General features: G+C 49.7%; 1 protein-coding gene and 1 long non-coding RNA gene across 2 annotated transcripts in view; one reads left to right on the top strand and one right to left on the bottom strand.

The window, feature by feature from the left end:
* sema4gb (sema domain, immunoglobulin domain (Ig), transmembrane domain (TM) and short cytoplasmic domain, (semaphorin) 4Gb) overlaps nt 1-20,251 on the top strand; it is a 244,050-nt gene that overhangs the window by 164,176 nt on the left and 59,623 nt on the right. The window contains 1 exon segment of the mRNA XM_072479570.1: nt 923-1,098. Within this exon segment, the coding sequence (XP_072335671.1) occupies nt 923-1,098 (176 nt within the window).
* The window catches only part of LOC140393276 (uncharacterized), a 169,941-nt gene continuing 168,776 nt past the window's right edge, over nt 19,087-20,251 (bottom strand). Inside the window, exon 8 of the long non-coding RNA XR_011935564.1 lies at nt 19,087-19,328. This is a non-coding gene — a long non-coding RNA (uncharacterized lncRNA). The remainder of the gene's footprint in view (nt 19,329-20,251) is intronic.

The raw sequence follows: 20,251 nt of genomic DNA, 5'->3' as shown, positions 1-20,251 counted from the left end.
TAAACTGTGAGGAGCACAATTAGAGACTCCAATAGGACATAGAAAGGCTAGTGGAATGGGCGGAAACGAGGCTGGTAAACTTTAACAAAGAGAAATGCAACGTGATACATTCTGGTGGGTGGAATGAGGGAGAGCAATCTAAAATAACGGGTATAATTCTACATTGGGTGCAGGAACAGAGAGACAATTGTAAGGCAAACTGTTGAAGGTGGCAGGGCAAGTTCAGAAAGTGGTTAATAGGGCATCGGAGGTATGAATAGAAGCATTGAGTACAAAAACCCGTGAGGAATAAAAGTACTGGGGACCAGTCTCAACTGGAGCATTGCGTCCAAATGCTGGGCACCACATTTCAGGAAGGATGTGAAGACATTGGAGAGGGTGTTGACAAGATTGGTTCCAGGGATGAGAGACTTTGGTCACATGAATAGATTGGTGAAGGTGGCTCTGCTGTCCTTGGATCAAAATAGAGAGAGTGAAACACTGTGTCCAGCAATGGGAGGGCTGACAGCCAGGAAGCGTTGGAATGTATTATTGACACAGATTCAACCATGACTTTCAAAAGAGAATTGGCCAATTATTTGAAGAGAGGAGATTTGCAGGGCTGTGGGTAAATGATAAGGGAGTGGGATGAGTTGAGTTGTTCCTGCAGGATGTGATGGGCTCAATAGCTTCCTTGAGTGCTACAACCGTTGTATGATTCGATTAACGCTGCAGTGTTCTGAAATGTAATGCATTTTGCTTTATATTCTTCAACTTTTATATATAAAAATGAAATTGCTGATTTTATTGCAAACCACAAAGGATCCATCGTAAATTTGGAGTTAGCCAGGTGGATGACTGCCTGGCAATGGCTGGAGGTAACAGTACAATATATGCAAATACACATCTATATCTTCCCATATTGAATATGTTTGTGCTACAGAGCGATGAGGGAGGAATGAGAACGCTACAGAGGAAGTGGACTTCTTTTCTAAAGACCCGGGTTGTATGTTCGATCCCAGAGTTTGGCTTCTATTTCAACATCTTGAAGAGTACCTATATTTTGAAGCAAGGAGGTTGGCCGAACACCATATTCTATGGGGTGTTTGTATCACAATGGTATGTATAAATGCTGCAGTCAGGAAATAGTGATAATGTAACAAGCAAAATGACACCTGATCCATGTCAACGGCACAGTACCGAGGGAGTGCTGCCCTGCCAGAGGCGCTGGCTTTTGTAAACTGCTAAGCCAAGGGTCCATCTGGCTGCTAAGGTGGTCAATAAAAATCCCTTGCAATTTTCCAAGGAAGTGCGGGGGGAGTTCTCCTCATGTTCTGGGCAATGAGCAGCATGGTGGCGCAGTGGTTAGCAGGTTCCAACACAACTGAAATGGAGTGAGTGAGGAAATACCGACCGGAATTCTCCGGCCGTTGGGTGCCGGCATCGCACCCCCCTCCCCCCCCACCCCGCGCCACCCCCCCCCCCGGAGTAGAGAATCCCGCCACCAGCGAACGCGCACCACTGAGAAACACTTGGCTGGTGCAGCAGAGAATCCAGCCCACCATTGTGAAGGTACCTGGAGTGAATCCAGCATAAAAGCAATCCAATCACATATGGGCGTCTAAGATGCATTCCACAACAAATTGAATTTACAGGGAACCTATGTCAGCCTTTGTGTCATTTTCTATCTCTTTTGTCCTTCTCAAGGCCCTGCGCCCGTCCTCATCATCTAGAGGCCCCCCAGGAGGTGCTCCAGATGGATGAACGTTGCTGCCACTGATGTGACCCCACCTACATTCCTCCCATCACATCAGAATTTAAACTGTACCCTGGGCGGGATTCTCCGTCCCGCCGCGCCAGATTTCTGGTTCAGCACGCCGTCGGGATTCTCCATTTCGCCGGCTGGTCAATGGGGTTTCCCATTGCGGGGCAGCCCCACGCCGTCGGGAAACCCCCGGGCTGCCGGCAACATGGAGCATCCCGACGGCGGAGAGTCAACCCCTTATTTTCGGCTGAAAAATGGCTGGGCCTCGCCCGTCAGTGTCAAGAGCCTCAGCTGGGGAGGGAAACAAACTCAGAATGGGTGAATGTGTGGAAACGAAACTGGATGTTGTGCAGATTTTGAGAGTTTTGCAAAATCTGGCCGTACTCTATGGTTTGCTGGAGGCAGGTTCACATTCGAAATGCTTCCTCTGATTGAGCAGCCCAAGCCTTGCCAATCGCCACTTTTCAGAAGCATCCTATCTGGCTGCAAGCATCCTATCTGCACCACAGCCTGGTACGGCAACCGCTCGGCCCAAGACTGTAAGAAACTACAGAGAGTCGTGAACACCGCCCAGTCCATCACACGAACCCGCCTCCCATCCATTGACTCTGTCTACAGCTCTCGCTGCCTAAGGAAAGCGGGCAGCACAATCAACAACCCCTCCCACCCGGGTTATTCTCTCTTTCAACCTCTTTATTCAGGCAGAAGATACAAATGTCTGAGAACATGCACAAACGGGTTCAAAAACAACTTCTTCCCCGCTGTTACCGGACTCCTGAATGACCCTCTTATGGACTGAACTGATCTCTCTACACATCTTCTTTATTGTTTTGACACTATACACCTTATGCTTCACCCGCTGTCTATGTCTATATTTATATTGTGTATTTATTGTATGTCCCATGTTTTTCATGTATGGATCGATCTGTCTGGACTGTATGCAGAACAATACTTTTCATTGTACCTCGGTACACGTGACAATAAATCGAAATCGAAATGATTATGGGATGAGGGGCAAGTGGAATTTGGGAAGGTGGATTGGGAGGAACATGTGGCCTTCCTCTAACCGTGTACCACAGAAGGCTGTGAAGGACAGGTCACTGAATATATTTAAGAAGGAGATGGATAGATTTCTAGACACTAAAGGCGTCAAAGGGGAATAGGGAGAGAGCGAGGGTCTGGCTTTGAGATGCCTCCCTACGTTTCTATGGTTTCTGCACGACCTGCGATGAAAATGGGCACCACATTTTTAAGAATCCAGTTTTTGCTCACATGGATAGTTTTCCATTCAGTGCTGGTCTGAAATTATCAAAACAAAAAAAATCTATGAAATCTTTCACGACCTCAGGGTCAGGACAACCCAAGTCATGTTATAGTCAGTGAAGTCATTTTGAAGCCTGCCCACTTTTCCAGGCCTACTTCAGACAAGGCATGAGTGAAGGAGCAACATTCAGAAGGCAACCATGCATAAAGTGTGCACAAACGTAATGGGCGGGATTCTCCCCTACCCGGCGGGGCGGAGGGTCCCGGCAGGACGGAGTGGCGTGAACCACTCCGGCAGCAGGCGGGCGCCCCAAAGGTGTGGAATCCTCCGCCCCTTTAGGAGCTAGGCCCGCTCCGGAGTGGTTGGCGCCCCGCCGGATGGCGTGGAAGGCCTTTGGCGCCACGCCAGCCGGGGCCGAAGGGACTCCGCCGGCCGCCGCGAGTCCGCGCATGCACGGGGGCGTCAGCGGCTGCTGACGTCATCCCCACGCATGCGCAGGGGGGGTTCACTTACGCATCGGCCATGGCGGGGCCGATTGTCGGCGCGTAGGAAAAGAGTGCCCCCACGGCACAGGCCCGCCCGCGGATCGGTGGGCCCCGATTGCGGGCCAGGCCACTGTGGGGGCACCCCCCGGGGCCAGATCGCCCCATGCCCCCCAGTTCCCCGGAGCCCGCCCGCACCGCCAGGTCCCGCCGGTAAGAGACCTGGTTCAATTTACGCCGGCGGGACTGGCAGAGAAGCAGCGGGACTTCGGCTCATCGCGGGCCGGAGAATCGCCGGGGGGGGTGGGGGGGCGCCGACCGGCACGGCACGGTTCCCGCCCCCGCAGAATCTCCGGTGCCGGAGAATTTGGCCGCCGGCGGGGGGCGGGTTTCACGCTGCCCCCCCCGGCGATTCTCCGACCCGGCGGGAAGTCGGAGAATCCCGCCCGTGATCTTTGACACCAGCCGATGTGACCTTTTGCGCACTTTTCAATCCCCACTGACAACACGCGTTTAAAGTCTGCCCCCAAGAAAAACAAAGTCAGTCCTCAAATAATGTTAATTGAAATTGAAGAGAGAGCTAACTTTCCGCATTCAGAGCTAGTGTGACAGGACACATCCAGGTAACAGGTGTATAGAAATCTATCCCCGCTAATAGTTAAATTCTTTCATCCCCGGCGGTTTGTACAACCAGTTAACAATTTCCCGGGAAATGTGCACAGTTCTACACAAATCAACATGGGCGTTGATTACCCCCTTGAGAGTTTCACTTGGTGATGGAGAAAGCCGTCCATGACCCATCCCATCCTGGACTTAAATCGGGGCAGAGGCGGAAAGGCAATGGGATCTGATTAAATGCAACCCCCCCCCCCCCTCAACCACACCCGCTGCCGGTGGAGAGGGCATTAAACTTGGCCCAATATATGGATGACCTGAAGGACGCTCATCAAAATGTTGCCACTTTCCTGAGAGAAGTCAAAAGGAAAGGAATTAACCATCATGCGAGCCTTGCCTTATGTCCCTTCTGGATTGCACAGTTCCTCATTCTTTCGAATATTGCAAGTTGTAACCTTCATAATTGGCTGTTCATTCAGCTAAAGAGAGAAAGACTTGTGCTCTCATTAAAAGCATTCACCAAACCATGTGTATACCAAGCATGACCTGACTGATGCAGTTTCCAGCTCCAGTGATCTTGAAGTTCACCTTGTCTCTTTACTGTGTATTGTATTCTGATGGTTAAGACAGAGAGATGCTAGCAGGATTGACTGAGCCACTTTACGCATTCGGCGCCAGCAATTCCAGTCTCTCCTCTTCCTTCCATAAACATGATGTGGAGATGCTGGCATTGGACTGGGGTGGGCACAGTAAGAAGTCTTACAACACCAGGTTAAGGTCCAACAGGTATTTTTCGAATCACTAGCTTTCGGAGCACCTGAGGAAGGAGCAGTGCCCCGAAAGCTAGTGATTCGAAACAAACCTGTTGGACTTTAACCTGATGTTGTAAGACTTCTTACTGTTCCAAAAACATGCCATAGCCTAATCCTCAACTGAGTAACTTGCCAGTGTATCGTTTCCCAGCTGTTCCATTAACCATTCTTGTGACTTCCGGCAGCTTTCTGCTGTAGCCTTGTGCTGTCTAGTGGCCAGGCTGCGACCACAGCCAGACACATCGGGTGGTGTGCTTTCCGGCGTCAGCTCGCCATTGACTGCCTGTGGGATCTTCCGGTCGCACTGATGGCCATGGCGTTTTGAGTGGCTGGCCCTTCCTGCCACCTGGGTACCCACTGTAGGGGGTGTCACCCTCTAACGGACCAGAAGAGCTGGAAAATCCCACCCCCTCCGTGTTTGGACAACCGCAGGCTTGGGTGATCTTAATTCCATGAGTCTACATTGCATTTAAAAGAACATTTCATTATCCAGTCCTTGTTTTGAGATTTAACAAGAATTGAAAAAGAAAAATTGCGTTGTTAATGTGACCGATTGGCAAGATATTTAGGCCGATGTCCAGCAAAGCATGCCTGGTTTATAAATTTGACACCCTCTCCTGATCTAATGACTGTAGCAATACTGGTCCACACTTAGTCCCATTTGTAAACAGAACGGTCTCGCAGAACCTATTGATCTTGGGTCACAAGAGAGTTGAAAGTATAGCAACAGGGTAGCAAGGCGACCCAAAATGTCGATCTGTGCATTTTCTCACAGTCACTTCATTAAAGTTAAAACAGAAAACAGTTGGCAATGTGTTCGGCTTGATAAATAATTTACTCCCACTTGGCAGGTTCTTGTTTCATTTATGAAAAGAAATGTGGCTGCAAACTGTGTTTGACTGTGCTAGCTGGTCCACGTTTGACAGCAACTAAACTATGGATGTAGAAAATTATTTGACTATATATCAAGCCTTTCCTTGTCCCCACCGCAGTGGCAGTATGGTGCTCTATTGGTCACCCTCGAAGATTAAAAGAAGATACTGTCCAGGTCTAGTTTATTTGAGTATGGCTGGAGGAATATTAAATCATCACATGGTTCAGTGTTCAACTGAAAGTAATCAATTGTAATGAGGGGAACGTGGCAGCCATTTTGCACACACGTTTCCTCAAACAGCAACATGATAATAACCGGATAATCTGTTATTTTAATGTTGGTTACACTAACAGGATGGATGTTGATCAGAGCATTGTGATGAACCCCCCTCCTTGCCTGCCCGAGAGTGCTATGTGATCTTTTGCATTCACCTGAGAGAGTAGACAGATTTCATCCGTGAGATTTCATCATGGAAGTGCCAACCTAGGTTTTGTGCCCTACTCCCTGGAGTGGGAGCTTAAACTTCCAACCTTCTGACTGAGCGGACCTCCGATCCACTGCCGAAAGCTCAGAGGGTAAAATTGTTAGGGCGGCAGGGTGACACAGTGGTTAGCACTGCTGCCTCACAGCGCCAGAGACCCAGGTTCGTTTCCGGCTTCGGGTGACTGTCTGTGTGGAGTCTGCACTTTCGCCCCGTGTCTGCGTGGGTTTGGGGCGGCATGTGGCGCAGTGGTTAGCACTGGGGCTGCGGCGCTGAGGACCCGAGTTCGAATCCCGGCCCTGGGTCACTGTCCGTGTGGAGGTTGCACATTCTCCCCATGTCTGCGTGGGTTTCAGCCCCACAACCCAAAGATGTGCAGGTTAGGGGATTGGCCACACTAATTGGCCCTTAATTGGGAAAAAAAAATTATTGGCTACTCTAACTTTATAAACAAAATTTTAAAAAATGTCTGCGTGTGTTCCCCCGGGTGCTCCGGTTTCCTCCCACAGTCCAAAAATGAGCAGGTTAAGTGGATTGGTCATGCAAAATTGACCCTTGGTGTCCAAAGTTTGGGGGATGTTACGGGGATAGAGTGAGCAGTGGGCCGAGGTCGGGAGCACTTTCAGAGGGTTGGTGCAGACTCGATGGGCCGATTGGCCTCCTTCTGTACTGTATTCTGTATTCTGGGATTCTGGGATTACTGTTTGGTTCCATAGGGATTGAGTGCTTTCCCAAACTGTAACAATGCACTCATTTCTGATGAGTAAAGTGAGTTGGTTCAACGTTGACTGCAACTGGATGCAGTGAAACGAGAAACAGGCTTCCGACACAGGAGATGGTCCATCTGTTTTATTGAACTTGCTGATTGCTGTACATAATCTGCTGTGGGGTGACACTCTACCAATCTAACTGATAACCTCCTACTGGCTTGACCAGACTAACTCTCTACCTCATGGTGATAGTGCTCACTGGCTTGTGCACTCTTACTATCTCAGTAGCTGTGTCCTGTCGAGAGAGGGAGAGTCTTAATACCCTGTGGGCTCATTAGTGGTGGTGTCCTGTCGGGTGATTGGTTGTTCTGTGTCGTGTGTGTTCATTGGTTATCCTGTGTGTCAATCACTGGTTTAGCACACTGGGCTAAATAGCTGGTTTTTAAAGCAGACCAAGGCAGGCCAGCAGCACGGTTCAATTCCCGTACCAGCCTCCCCGAACAGGCACCGGAATGTGGCGACTAGGGGCTTTTCACAGTAACTTCATTTGAAGCCTACTTGTGACAATAAGCGATTTTCACTGCCTGTCTGCATCTCCCTCCCTGCCTTCCTTCTTCCCTGCCTGCCTGCCTTCCTCCGTCCCTGCCTGCCTGCCTTCCTCCGTCCTTGCCTGCCTGCCTTCCTTCCTTCTTCCCTGCCTGCCTGCCTTCCTCCGTCCCTGCCTGCCTGCCTTCCTTCATCCCTGCCTGCCTGCCTTCCTTCTTCCCTGCTTGCCCCCTTCCTGCCTGCCCCCCTCCCTGCCTGCCTTCTCCCCTCCCTACCTACCTGCCTCCCTCCCTGCCTTCCTTCCCTGCCTGCCTGGCTCTCTCCGTGCCCCCCTCCCTGCCTGCCTCCCTCCCTCCCTCCCTGCCTGCCTTCCTCCCTCCCTCCCTGCCTGCCTTCCTCCCTCCCTCCCTGCCTGCCTTCCTCCCTCCCTCCCTGCCTGCCTCCCTCCCTCCCTACCTGCCTTCCTCCCTCCCTCCGTACCTGCCTTCCTCCCTCCCTCCCTGCCTTCCTCTCTCCTTGCCTGCCTGCCTCCCTCCCTCCCTGTCTGCCTTCCTTCCTCCATGCCTGCCTTCCTTCCTCCCATTGCCTGCTTTCCACCCTCCCTGCTGGCCCTCCTCCCTCCCTGCCTGCCTGCCCTCCTCCCTCCCTGCCTGCCTGCTTTCCTCCTCCCCCACATGCTTTCCTTCCTCCCTGCCTGCCTTCCTCCCTGTCTGCCTTCCTCCCTCCCTGCCTGCCTTCCTCTCTCCCTGCCTGCCTTTCTCTCTCCCTGCCTGCCTTCCTCTCTCCCTGCCTGCCTTCCTCTCTCCCTGCCTGCCTTCCTCCCCCCTTGCCTGCCTTCCTCCCCCATTGCCTGCCTTCCTCCCTACCTGCCTTCCTCCCCCCTTGCCTGCCTTCCTCCCTGCCTGCCTGCCTTCCTCCCTGCCTGTCTGCCTCCCTCTCGGCCGCCCGCACGCCTTCCTTCCTCCCTTTTTGCCAGTCTGTCAGTTGTCCTTTCCCCTGTCCTCAATTTAATAAGAGAATGCTGAAAGTTTCCAGCCCAGCCATGAGTCTGTGCTGCAGTGTGTGGATGTGCAAATGTACGAGGATCAACCCTTGTCAGTGCTTGTTAAACTCAATCTGCAAGCAGAGTACATTGATGAGACTCGGTTAGTGACTGTTCTTTCTATGGCACTCAATGTGGCAGCGAATAATCATGTCTCCATTATGCTTTCTGACTGCCCTTTAACTGGAGGGAGCAAGATAAAGTCTGCTGGGTGAAGCTCTGCAGTTATATGTAATATGAACTCAAATCAGGTTAGTCAGGCATATGATTGCGGCCCAAAGGGATAACACAACAATCAACTCATGAAATCATGGAAGGAGACCATTCAATCCATCAAGCCCATGGCAGCTCTCTTGAAGAGTGATTTATCTAGCCCCACATTGTCCACCCTTTCCCTCTGGTCCTGCACATTGTTTGCCCTTCAAGTGCTTATCCAATTCACAGAATTATTACAGCGCAAAAGGAGGCCATTCGGCCCATTTTGTCTGCACCAGCTCCCAAAATGAGCATCGTGACTTTGTGCCAGTCCCCTGCCTCTTCCCTGTCAGTCTGCACATTGGTTTCTATTCAAATAATCATCTTATGCCCTCTGGAATGCCTCAATTGAACCTGCCTCCACCACACTAGCGGACAGTGTGTTCCAGACCCCAACCACTCGCTGTGTGAAAAAAATATGTTCTCACATCACATTTGCAAATCATTTTAAATCTGTGCCCCTCTGCTCCTTGATCCTTTCACGAGCAGGAACAGTATCTCCGTGTCTACTCTGTCCACCTCCTCATGATTTTGAACATCTCTATCAAATCTCCTCTTCGCCTTCTCCTCTCCAAGAAGAACAGTCGCAATGTCCTCAATCTATACTCATAACTGAAGTTTCTCATCCCTGGAACCATTCTTGTAAACCTCTTCTGCACTCGCTCCAATGCTTTTGTATCCTTCCTATAGGTGGCGCCCAGAACTATACACCATACTCCAGCTGAGTGTATACTAGTGTCTTATATAAGTTCTATGCTCCTATTAATAAATCCCAGAATACTGTCTGCTTTATTAACTGCTCTCTCTACCTGTCCTGCCACCTTAAATATCGATGCACATATACACCCAGGTCCCTATGCTCCTGCACTCCTTAAAGAATTTTACCCCTTATTTTATATTGTCCTTTTTGAAATCCACAATTGAATCTGCCTCCACCGGTGCATTGCATTCTAGGTTTTAACCCATGGAACGTTGGCTTATTTTGCCAGTCACCTTAAAACCGGTGGCCTCTGGTCCTCACCCTTCTGTCAGTGGGAACAGTTTTTCTCTATCCGTCCAGAACCTCGAACAGACCTTCACCCAATCTTCTCTCTTCGCTGAAGAGAACAACCCTCGGCTTCTCCAACCTGTCCAGGTCACTGGATTTTCCTGGTGCCATTCGCATAAAATCTCGTCTGCACCTCATCCAAAATCGTCACACTCGTCCCGCAGTGCGGTGCCCAGTGTCGGCCACAGTACCGCGTGAGATGCACACTTTGTTGATAATTGAAGTGAAGCCAATTGGAACAAAATGAAACTTCATTGTAATCTTGGTAAGCGATGGGCTGAAATGGCCTCTTTCTGCACCGTAACTTTTCTATGATTCTATTGTAACCTTGGTGCAGAAAAGGAAGACTTAGGTATTCATAGCTCCTTTCATGAACAGAGGTGTGAAACGAGTAGCTGATCCTGACCCGCCCTGTTCCCAACGGGCAAGTAGGATGAAAATTGAGCTTACATTTCTCTATTTTGTCTAACTAAATCCAGCAGAATGTTCAGGTGAACTAATCCACTTCACAAACTTGCATAGGAAAGCCAGCACCATTTTGATTTGAGATATATTTGACTTGTGTTTTTAGAGCGCCTATCCTGACCCCAGGGTATTTAAACAGTGACTACAATTAATGACGTTTGAAGTGCAATCATTGTTGTAACGTAGGAAACGCAGCAACCAATTTGCACACAGCAAGCTCCCAGACTGCACCTTCCACATCCAGCCTCTACCACCTAACAAGACGAGGGCAGCTGACACAGGGGAACACCACCATGTTCCTCTGCAAGTCACTCTCCATCCCTCGCTTGGAACTGTTTCGCTGTTCCTTCACTGTCACTGGGTCAATATCTTGGAATTCCTTCCCTAACAGTTCTGTGGGTGTACCTGCACAACATGGACTGCAGTGCTTCGAGGAGGCAGTTCACCACCACCTCCTCGAGATTAATTAGGGATGGGCAATGCATAGAACATAGAACATTACAGCGCAGTACAAGCCCTTCGGCCCTCGGTGTTGCGCCGACCTGCGAAACCACTCTAAAGCCCATCTACACTATTCCCTTATCGTCCATATGTCTATCCAATGACCATTTGAATGCCCTTAGTGTTGCACTACTGTTGCAGGCAGGGCATTCCACGTCCTTACTACTCACTGAGTAAAGAACCTACCTCTGACATCTGTCCTATATCTATCTCCCCTCAATTTAAAGCTATGTCCCCTCGTGCTAGACATCACCATCCGAGGAAAAAAGCTCTCACTGTCCACCCTATCCAATCCTCTGATCATCTCTTAACTTTCTTCTCTCTAACGAAAACAGCCTCAAGTCCCTCAGCCTTTCCTCATAAGATCTTCCCTCCATACCAGGTAATATTCTGGTAAATCTCCTCTGCACCCTTTCCAATGCTTCCACATCCTTCCTATCATGCGGCGACCAGAATTGCACGCAATACTCCAAATGTGGCCACACCAGAGTTTTGTACAGCTGCACCATAACCTCATGGCTCCGAAGCTCAATCCCTCTACCAATAAAAGCTAACACACCGTACGCCTTCTTAACAACCCTCTCAACCTGGGTGGCAACATTCAGGGATCTATGTACATGGACACCGAGATCTCTCTGCTCATCCACACTGCCAAGAATCTTACCATTAGCCCAGTACTCAGTCTTCCTGTTATTCCTTCCAAAATGAATCACCTCACACTTTTCTGCATTAAACTCCATTTGCCACCTCTCAGCCCAGCGCTGCAGCTTATCTATGACCCTCTGTAACTTGTAACATCCTTCCGCACTGTCAACAAGGCCCGCAACCCATGCATCAATGTTGGTTAAGGGATGAATACTGTCCAGGACGTCGGGGAGGGCTCCCCTGCACATCTTCGAAACAGCGGCTGTGGGATCTTTTATGTCGACCTGAGAGAGACCTCAGTTTAACATCCCATCCGAGAGATCTTGGGTGCGGTCTACCGCCCGCAATACGTCCTAATGGCAGCGTGCCGCGGCTGGTAGATGTCAGGAGATCTCTCTTCTGGTATCTACCCGGCTTGCCATGGCTCGCGAGATCTAACGCGATCTTGCGAGATGTCGCGATGTGAATCCCGCCCATTGTGGGCAGATCACTTTTTAGCAAATCTGTCTCATTCTGATATGCACTCCCACAATCTACCCAAGGCGTTGGGTTCTAACCCCTTTGCCTTGGAGACGTCTGGGGAGCGCTGTTCAGTGCTGGGCTCTACACCATAAGGAATGGGACTTACGGGGGTCGCCCAGCATATGAGATGGCACCAGGTGCTTTCCCCCCCGGGTGGGGTGGCATCCTGGCACTGCTGGTGCCACCCTAGCATCCTGGCACTGCCAGCATTGCCAGTCTGGCACTGCCAGCATGGGTGCCAAGGTACCCAGGTGGCATTTCCAGGCTGGCAGGGATGCTGCTTGGGTGCCAGGCGGCAGTGCCAAGTTGACATTACCCCCCCCCCCCCAATGGGGCTGAGGACCCCCCTTATAGGTCAGCCGGACTTGGGGGGGGGTGGGGGGGGGGATTTGGGAGTCGTGTCAGGGGGGGGAGGGGGTCGTGAGATCGGGACGCCACTTTGAAATGGCGTCCCAAACTCCTTCTGCACTGAGGAGTTCCTCAGTGCACAAAACGGGATTAACTGCGGCCTCATCGGGGGAGTTCCCCGCTCAGGCCCCGAATCTACCCCAATGGGAACAGAGTCCCGTTCGATAGCGTGGGGCTTCTCGGCGCTCTGAGTGCCGGGAAACACCCGGCTAAATGCGCTTGTTATGGGACCATGTTCCCATTCGGGCTCATCGCGCCTCTTAAACATACAGTGCAGCACCTCCTCGGTACTGCACACTGGCTTGTGGGATCAGTGACCGCAGCAACAAGGTACCCTGGCTCTCCAGTACCAACCCCTCTCTCTCTCTGTACAGAGGACAGGTTTATCAAAACACGCAAAACAAAATGCTTTGTCACCGAGCACAGTCTGTCCCCATGGAAACAGTGACTCACAATAGAAATTTGACTGGATGGTTCCAATCATACCTGCGATGTGCTCTACGTCTCGTTGTGAGATAGCGGGCGTTCTACTTTGATTCAATCCCATTGCTAAGAGAATGAGAGCATAATGGTTATTTTACTATGCTCGCAATTCAGAGACCGAATTTGATGATCTAGAGACAAATCCCACCAGGGGCGAATTTAAAGGCAGCTAATAAATGCGTGTGGAATTAAAAAGCTTGCATCAGTAATGATGAGCATGAAACTACTGGATTGTCATAAAACTCCATCTGATTCACTCATGTCGTGAGGGAAGAAAATATGTGACTGCAGGCCCAGTCACGTGGATGACTCTTATTCACTCAGTTAAGGGAATTTGGATGGAGTCTTCCCTTGCCCACAACATCCCTTGGGGAGATCTTAGTGTTGTGGTAATGTTGCTGGACTACCGGGGGCCAGGCTAACGATCTGGGTCATGGGTTCAAATACTACGGCAGTTGATGGAATTCAAATTCATTGAATGAATCTGGAATTATAAAGCTGGCCTGAGTAATGGTGTCCATGACACCTGGCCATCGATTGTTGCAAAGCCCCGCCTGGCTGACGAACGTCCTTCAGGGAAGGAAATCTGCCCTCCTCACAATGTTGGTCCTCACGGGCAGCACGGTAGCATAGCGGTTAGCGCAATTGCTTCACAGCTCCAGGGTCCCAGGTTCGATTCCCGGCTGGGTCACTGTCTGTGCGGAGTCTGCACGTTCTCCCCGTGTGTGCGTGGGTTTCCTCCGGGTGCTCCGGTTTCCTCCCACAGTCCAAAGATGTGCAGGTTAGGTGGATTGGCCATGTTAAATTGCCCTTGGCGTCCAAAATTGCCCTTAGTGTTGGTTGAGTGGGGTTACTGGGTTATGGGGATAGGGTGGTGTGGGCTTGGGTAGGGTGCTCTTTCCAAGAGCCGGTGCAGACTCGATGGGCCGAATGGCCTCCTTCTGCACTGTGAATTTCTATGAATTTCTATAGTCTGGCCTACACGTGACTCCAGGCCCACAGCAATGTGACGGACACTTAACTGCCCTCTGGAATGGCCCAGCAAGCCACTCAGCCTAAGGGCAATTAGGGATGGACAATAAATGCTGACCTTGCCGGACACACACACATCCCAGGAAATAATTTTTTTTTTTTTTAATCCCCTCCAATGTTGTGCGCAGCCTGTTGAATTCAGTGAATAGTATCTTTTTTTTTAGTGTGGTTGTGTGCACTCATCTTTGAGCGGGCGTCTTGCTTCACAGCTGCGTACAAGTGCAACTTAGATACTAAACACTGCTTTCCAGTGATGCCCACATTCCATAAACAAATCAAAGAAGAGCAACTCTGCTTACTTCTGGAGAATGTTAATTTTTGGAACATTTTGTACACTTGAGCACTAATGTCACTTCATTTCTCAGCAACCTCTATTTTCCCACGAGTCCCGTTCCTGTCATAAGAATAGGATAATAATGGAAACGGGGGGTTGAAATGTGAGTGCAAATGTTCCGCAATTAACTCTGTTGGAAAGGAGAATTGAATTTCACCGGGGCAGGTTAGAGAATGAGAAGCTTCAGTATCTCAGAGATTGATTACGCGCCCCTGAATTGCACGCATTGTTTCTCTCTTAGATTGGTCACGCCTGCTTTGGGAGAGCTACTGTGGATTGCTGACCTGGTGTTTGTCACCGGTGTGAGTGTGGTTAATCATCCAGAAAGGAGCAGTCCTCACGCATGGCAGAGGGCCCAGTCATTTTAGGGATGATACAACCTTATGAGGTGCGGGGCTGCCTCACTGGGCTGTCGGTCTCCCCTCCACTTTCTAAACTCTTAACCCTCAAAGTTCTTCCGACTCAGATGTTCTGCAGCTCCTTATTCACCAGGCGCTCCAGCGTCCTTCTCCAATGTCACTCCTTGCTGGGGTGAGACTCAACTGACCCCCCCAAACGTTCGTTGCCCCCTCAGACAAGTGGCGTGTAAATTGTCAAGCAATTTGACCATGGGGGCCTCACAGCTGGGCCTCTTTCTGGTCTTCGCCATTGCCCGCAGACTGATTCATTTCTAGAAGGAGGTTGGGGGTTGGGGGGAGAAGGGTGGGCAAGTGGGGGGGAGGGGTGCAGTCACCACACAGGAGCATTCCTGCTCGAATGATGGCTCCACAATCTGCCCGAAATTAGCTACCTCACAGCAGCACATGGACCCAACTCTGTATGTTTCTGCTTTGTTTGAATACTCATTGGATGAATTCACTAGGGGTCATTTTGCTTCAGGCATGAGTGTAAAACTGGACGATATTAATTCAACCGGCGGTTTTGCTTGATAATGCTCCAACAAAGCACCTGCTATTTTATTCTGTTTAAGGCACGATATCAAGGCTCTCTGCAATTTACCGGCAATTCCGCTTTTAAGTGCTGAAGGACCGATTATTTCCCCTCCAGCTTCAGGTGCTCGCTGCAGTCCAAAGATGTGCGGGTTAGATGCATTGGCCATGCTAAATTTCCCCTAGTGTCCAAAAGGTTAGGTGGGGTTATGGGGGTAGGGTGGGGGTGTGGGGGCTCTCTCAGAGGGTCGGTGCAGACTCGATGGGCCGAATGGTCTCCTTCTGCACTGTAGTGATTCTATGATTCTACTGTCCTTTTTATTTTAAAGTGCTTAGAATCACAAATAGAACATAGAACATAGAACAATACAGCGCAGTACAGGCCCTTCGGCCCACGATGTTGCACCGAAACAAAAGCCATCTAACCTACACTATGCCATTATCATCCATATGTTTATCCAATAAACTTTTAAATGCCCTCAATGTTGGCGAGTTCACTACTGTAGCAGGTAGGGCATTCCACGGCCTCACTACTCTTTGCGTAAAGAACCTACCTCTGACCTCTGTCCTATATCTATTACCCCTCAGTTTAAAGTTATGTCCCCTCGTGCCAGCCATATCCATCCGCGGGAGAAGGCTCTCACTGTCCACCCTATCCAACCCCCTGATCATTTTGTATGCCTCTATTAAGTCTCCTCTTAACCTTCTTCTCTCCAACGAAAACAACCTCAAGTCCGTCAGCCTTTCCTCATAAGATTTTCCCTCCATACCAGGCAACATCCTGGTAAATCTCCTCTGCACCCGCTCCAAAGCCTCCACGTCCTTCCTATAATGCGGTGACCAGAACTGTACGCAATACTCCAAATGCGGCCGGACCAGAGTTCTGTACAGCTGCAACATGACCTCCCGACTCCGGAACTCAATCCCTCTACCAATAAAGGCCAACACTCCATAGGCCTTCTTCACAACCCTATCAACCTGGGTGGCAACTTTCAGGGATCTATGTACATGGACACCTAGATCCCTCTGCTCAGCCACACTTTCAAGAACTTTACCATTAGCCAAATATTCCGCATTCCTGTTATTCCTTCCAAAGTGAATCACCTCACACTTCTCTACATTAAACTCCATTTGCCACCTCTCAGCCCAGCTCTGCAGCTTATCTATATCCCTCTGTAACCTGCTACATCCTTCCACACTATCGACAACACCACCGACTTTAGTATCATCTGCAAATTTACTCACCCACCCTTCTGTGCCTTCCTCTAGGTCATTGATAAAAATGACAAACAGCAACGGCCCCAGAACAGATCCTTGTGGTACTCCACTTGTGACTGTACTCCATTCTGAACATTTCCCATCAACCACCACCCTCTGTCTTCTTTCAGCTAGCCAATTTCTGATCCACATCTCTAAATCACCCTTAATCCCCAGCCTCCGTATTTTTTGCAATAGCCTACCGTGGGGAACCTTATCAAACGCTTTGCTGAAATCCATATACACCACATCAACTGCTCTACCCTCGTCTACCTGTTCAGTCACCTTCTCAAAGAACTCAATAAGGTTTGTGAGGCATGACCTACCCTTCACAAAGCCATGCTGACTATCCCTGATCATATCATTCCTATCTAGATGATTATAAATCTTGTCCCTTATAATCCCCTCCAAGACTTTACCCACTACAGACGTGAGGCTCACCGGTCTATAGTTGCCGGGGTTGTCTCTGCTCCCCTTTTTGAACAAAGGGACCACATTTGCTGTCCTCCAGTCCTCTGGCACTATTCCTGTAGCCAATGATGACATAAAAATCAAAGCCAAAGGTCCAGCAATCTCTTCCCTGGCCTCCCATAGAATCCTAGGATAAATCCCATCAGGTCCCGGGGACTTATCTATTTTCAGCCTGTCCAGAATTGCCAACACCTCTTCCCTACGTACCTCAATGCCATCTATTCTATTAGCCTGGGGCTCAGCATTCTCCTCCACAACATTATCTTTTTCCTGAGTGAATACTGACGAAAAATATTCATTTAGTATCTCGCCTATCTCTTCAGACTCCACACACAATTTCCCATCCCTGTCCTTGACTGGTCCTACTCTTTCCCTAGTCATTCGCTTATTCCTGACATACCTATAGAAAGCTTTTGGGTTTTCCTTGATCCTTCCTGCCAAATACTTCTCATGTCCCCTCCTTGCTCGTCTTAGCTCTCTCTTTAGATCCTTCCTCGCTACCTTGTAACTATCCATCGCCCCAACCGAAACTTCACACTTCATCTTCACATAGGCCTCCTTCTTCCTCTTAACAAGAGATTCCACTTCCCTGGTAAACCACGGTTCCCTCGCTCGACGCCTTCCTCCCTGTCTGACCGGTACATACTTATCAAGAACACGCAGTAGCTGATCCTTGAACAAGCCCCACTTATCCAGTGTGCCCAACACTTGCAGCCTACTTCTCCACCTTATCCCCCCCAAGTCACGTCTAATGGCATCATAATTGCCCTTCCCCCAGCTATAACTCTTGCCCTGCGGTGTATACTTATCCCTTTCCATCATTAACGTAAACGTCACCGAATTGTGGTCACTGTCCCCAAAGTGCTCTCCTACCTCCAAATCCAACACCTGGCCTGGTTCATTACCCAAAACCAAATCCAACGTGGCCTCGCCTCTTGTTGGCCTGTCAACATATTGTTTCAGGAAACCCTCCTGCACACACTGTACAAAAAACGACCCATCTATTGTACTCGAACTATATCTTTTCCAGTCAATATTTGGAAAGTTAAAGTCTCCCATAATAACTACCCTGTTACTTTCGCTCATATCCAGAATCATCTTCGCCATCCTTTCCTCTACATCCCTAGAACTATTAGGAGGCCTATAAAAAACTCCCAACAGGGTGACCTCTCCTTTCCTGTTTCTAACTTCAGCCAATACTACCTCGGAAGAAGAGTCCCCATCTAGCATCCTCTCCGCCACCGTAATACTGCTCTTGACTAGCAGCGCCACACCTCCCCCTCTTTTGCCTCCTTCTCTGAGCTTACTAAAACACCTAAACCCCGGAACCTGCAACATCCATTCCTGTCCCTGCTCTATCCATGTCTCCGAAATGGCCACAACATCGAAGTCCCAGGTACCAACCCACGCTGCCAGTTCCCCTACCTTGTTTCGTATACTCCTGGCATTGAAGTAGACACACTTCAAACCACCTACCTGAACGCTGGCCCCCTCCTGCGACGTCAAATCTGTGCTCCTGACCTCTATACTCTCATTCTCCCTTACCCTAAAACTACAATCCAGGTTCCCATGCCCCTGCTGCATTAGTTTAAACCCCCCCAAAGAGCACTAACAAATCTCCCCCCAGGATATTTGTGCCCCTCAGGTTCAGATGTAGACCATCCTGTCTGTAGAGGTCCCACCTTCCCCAGAAAGAGCCCCAGTTATCCAAAAATCTGAAACCCTCCCGCCTGCACCATCCCTGTAGCCACGTGTTTAAATGCTCTCTCTCCCTATTCCTCATCTCACTATCACGTGGCACGGGCAACAACCCAGAGATAACAACTCTGTTTGTTCTAGTTCTGAGCTTCCATCCTAGCTCCCTGAAAGCCTGCCTGACATCCTTGTCCCCTTTCCTACCTATGTCGTTGGTGCCAATGTGGACCACGACTTGGGGCTGCTCCCCCTCCCCCCTAAGGACCCGGAAAACACGATCCGAGACATCACGTACCCTTGCACCTGGGAGGCAACATACCAAACGTGAGTCTCTCACGCTCCCACAAAATCTCCTATCTGTGCCCCTGACTATAGAGTCCCCAATTACTAATGCTCTGCTCCTCTCCCCCCTTCCCTTCTGAGCAACAGGGACAAATGTAATTATAAAAGTTTTTTTTTAATGCATTTTATTACAAACTTGTATCAAAGCAGGTTACAGCAAGTAAACACCCGGGAAACATATTTCCCAACAATCAACGATACAGTTTGTACAGATTTTTCTCCTTTTTCACCCCCTCTCGATTCTACTGTCCTTAATTGGACTTCAGGGAAGGCAGTGGCTTCGTGGCATTGTCACTGGACTAATAATCCAAAGATGCCGGTTGGTGCTTTGGAGATCCGGGTTCGAATACCACAACAGCAGATGGTGAAATCTGAATTGAATTAGAAGATCTGGAATTAATGATCACCATGAAACCATTGTCAATAGTTGTAAAAATCCACATGCCCTTTAGGGGAAGGAAATCTGCCATCCTTACCTGATCTGGCCTACGTGTGATTCCAGATCCACAGCAATATGGTTGATCCGGAAATGGCCCCTCAAAAGGGCAATTAGGCAATAAATGCTGCCGCAGCCAGCGACGCACACATCTCATGAAAGAATAAAAGAAAAGTTGATCCCACCCCCGGCCATTAATTGACCAATCAAGCAAGAATCACGGGAAACAAAAATCCTGTCCTTTGATGCTATGTTGAGCTGCCCGTTCACAACCTCTTCATTGGCTATGTTCATTGAACGTCCTGGCTCTTTAGCTTTGTTGGTTGGGTAAAAAAAAGAACAGCAGGCAGAAATTGACACTATATACACGCCAAAATGACATTGTGCACCATTAGCGCACAAACTCACACCACAGTCAGCTGACATTCCCCTCGGCACTATTGATGCGACCATCAATTCACTCGAGACGGGAGTAGAAGTAAACTGTGGCTGTAATCAACTTAGAACAGTGCCTCCCTGCGACTGATCCAATACTGAGAACTGCCTACAGGTCGACTGCTCTTTATACCTCCCTTCAAGGGGAGGAGCCATGGGCGGAGCCCATACAGGCCCCAACATGTTCCCCTATGGATAATGCCATACAGTGGCCCAAAGGAGGAGCCCACAAGGGCAACAGCATAGCACAGATACAAATACAATGGTGGATTATTGGCATAATACATTCACCACAACTATTTTAACCATTGGGTGTTCAACTCTGATGGGGTGCATTCATCCCGTGACCTCCTACCGGAAACCACCCCATCCCTACACTGCCATCATCGCCCCAGGTGCACTGCCTTCCCCTGGCCAATTGGA

This window comes from Scyliorhinus torazame, chromosome 16, assembly GCF_047496885.1.
Source record: "Scyliorhinus torazame isolate Kashiwa2021f chromosome 16, sScyTor2.1, whole genome shotgun sequence".
In the NCBI taxonomy this organism is placed as follows: domain Eukaryota; kingdom Metazoa; phylum Chordata; class Chondrichthyes; order Carcharhiniformes; family Scyliorhinidae; genus Scyliorhinus; species Scyliorhinus torazame.
This window is presented reverse-complemented; position numbering and strand designations above follow the sequence as displayed.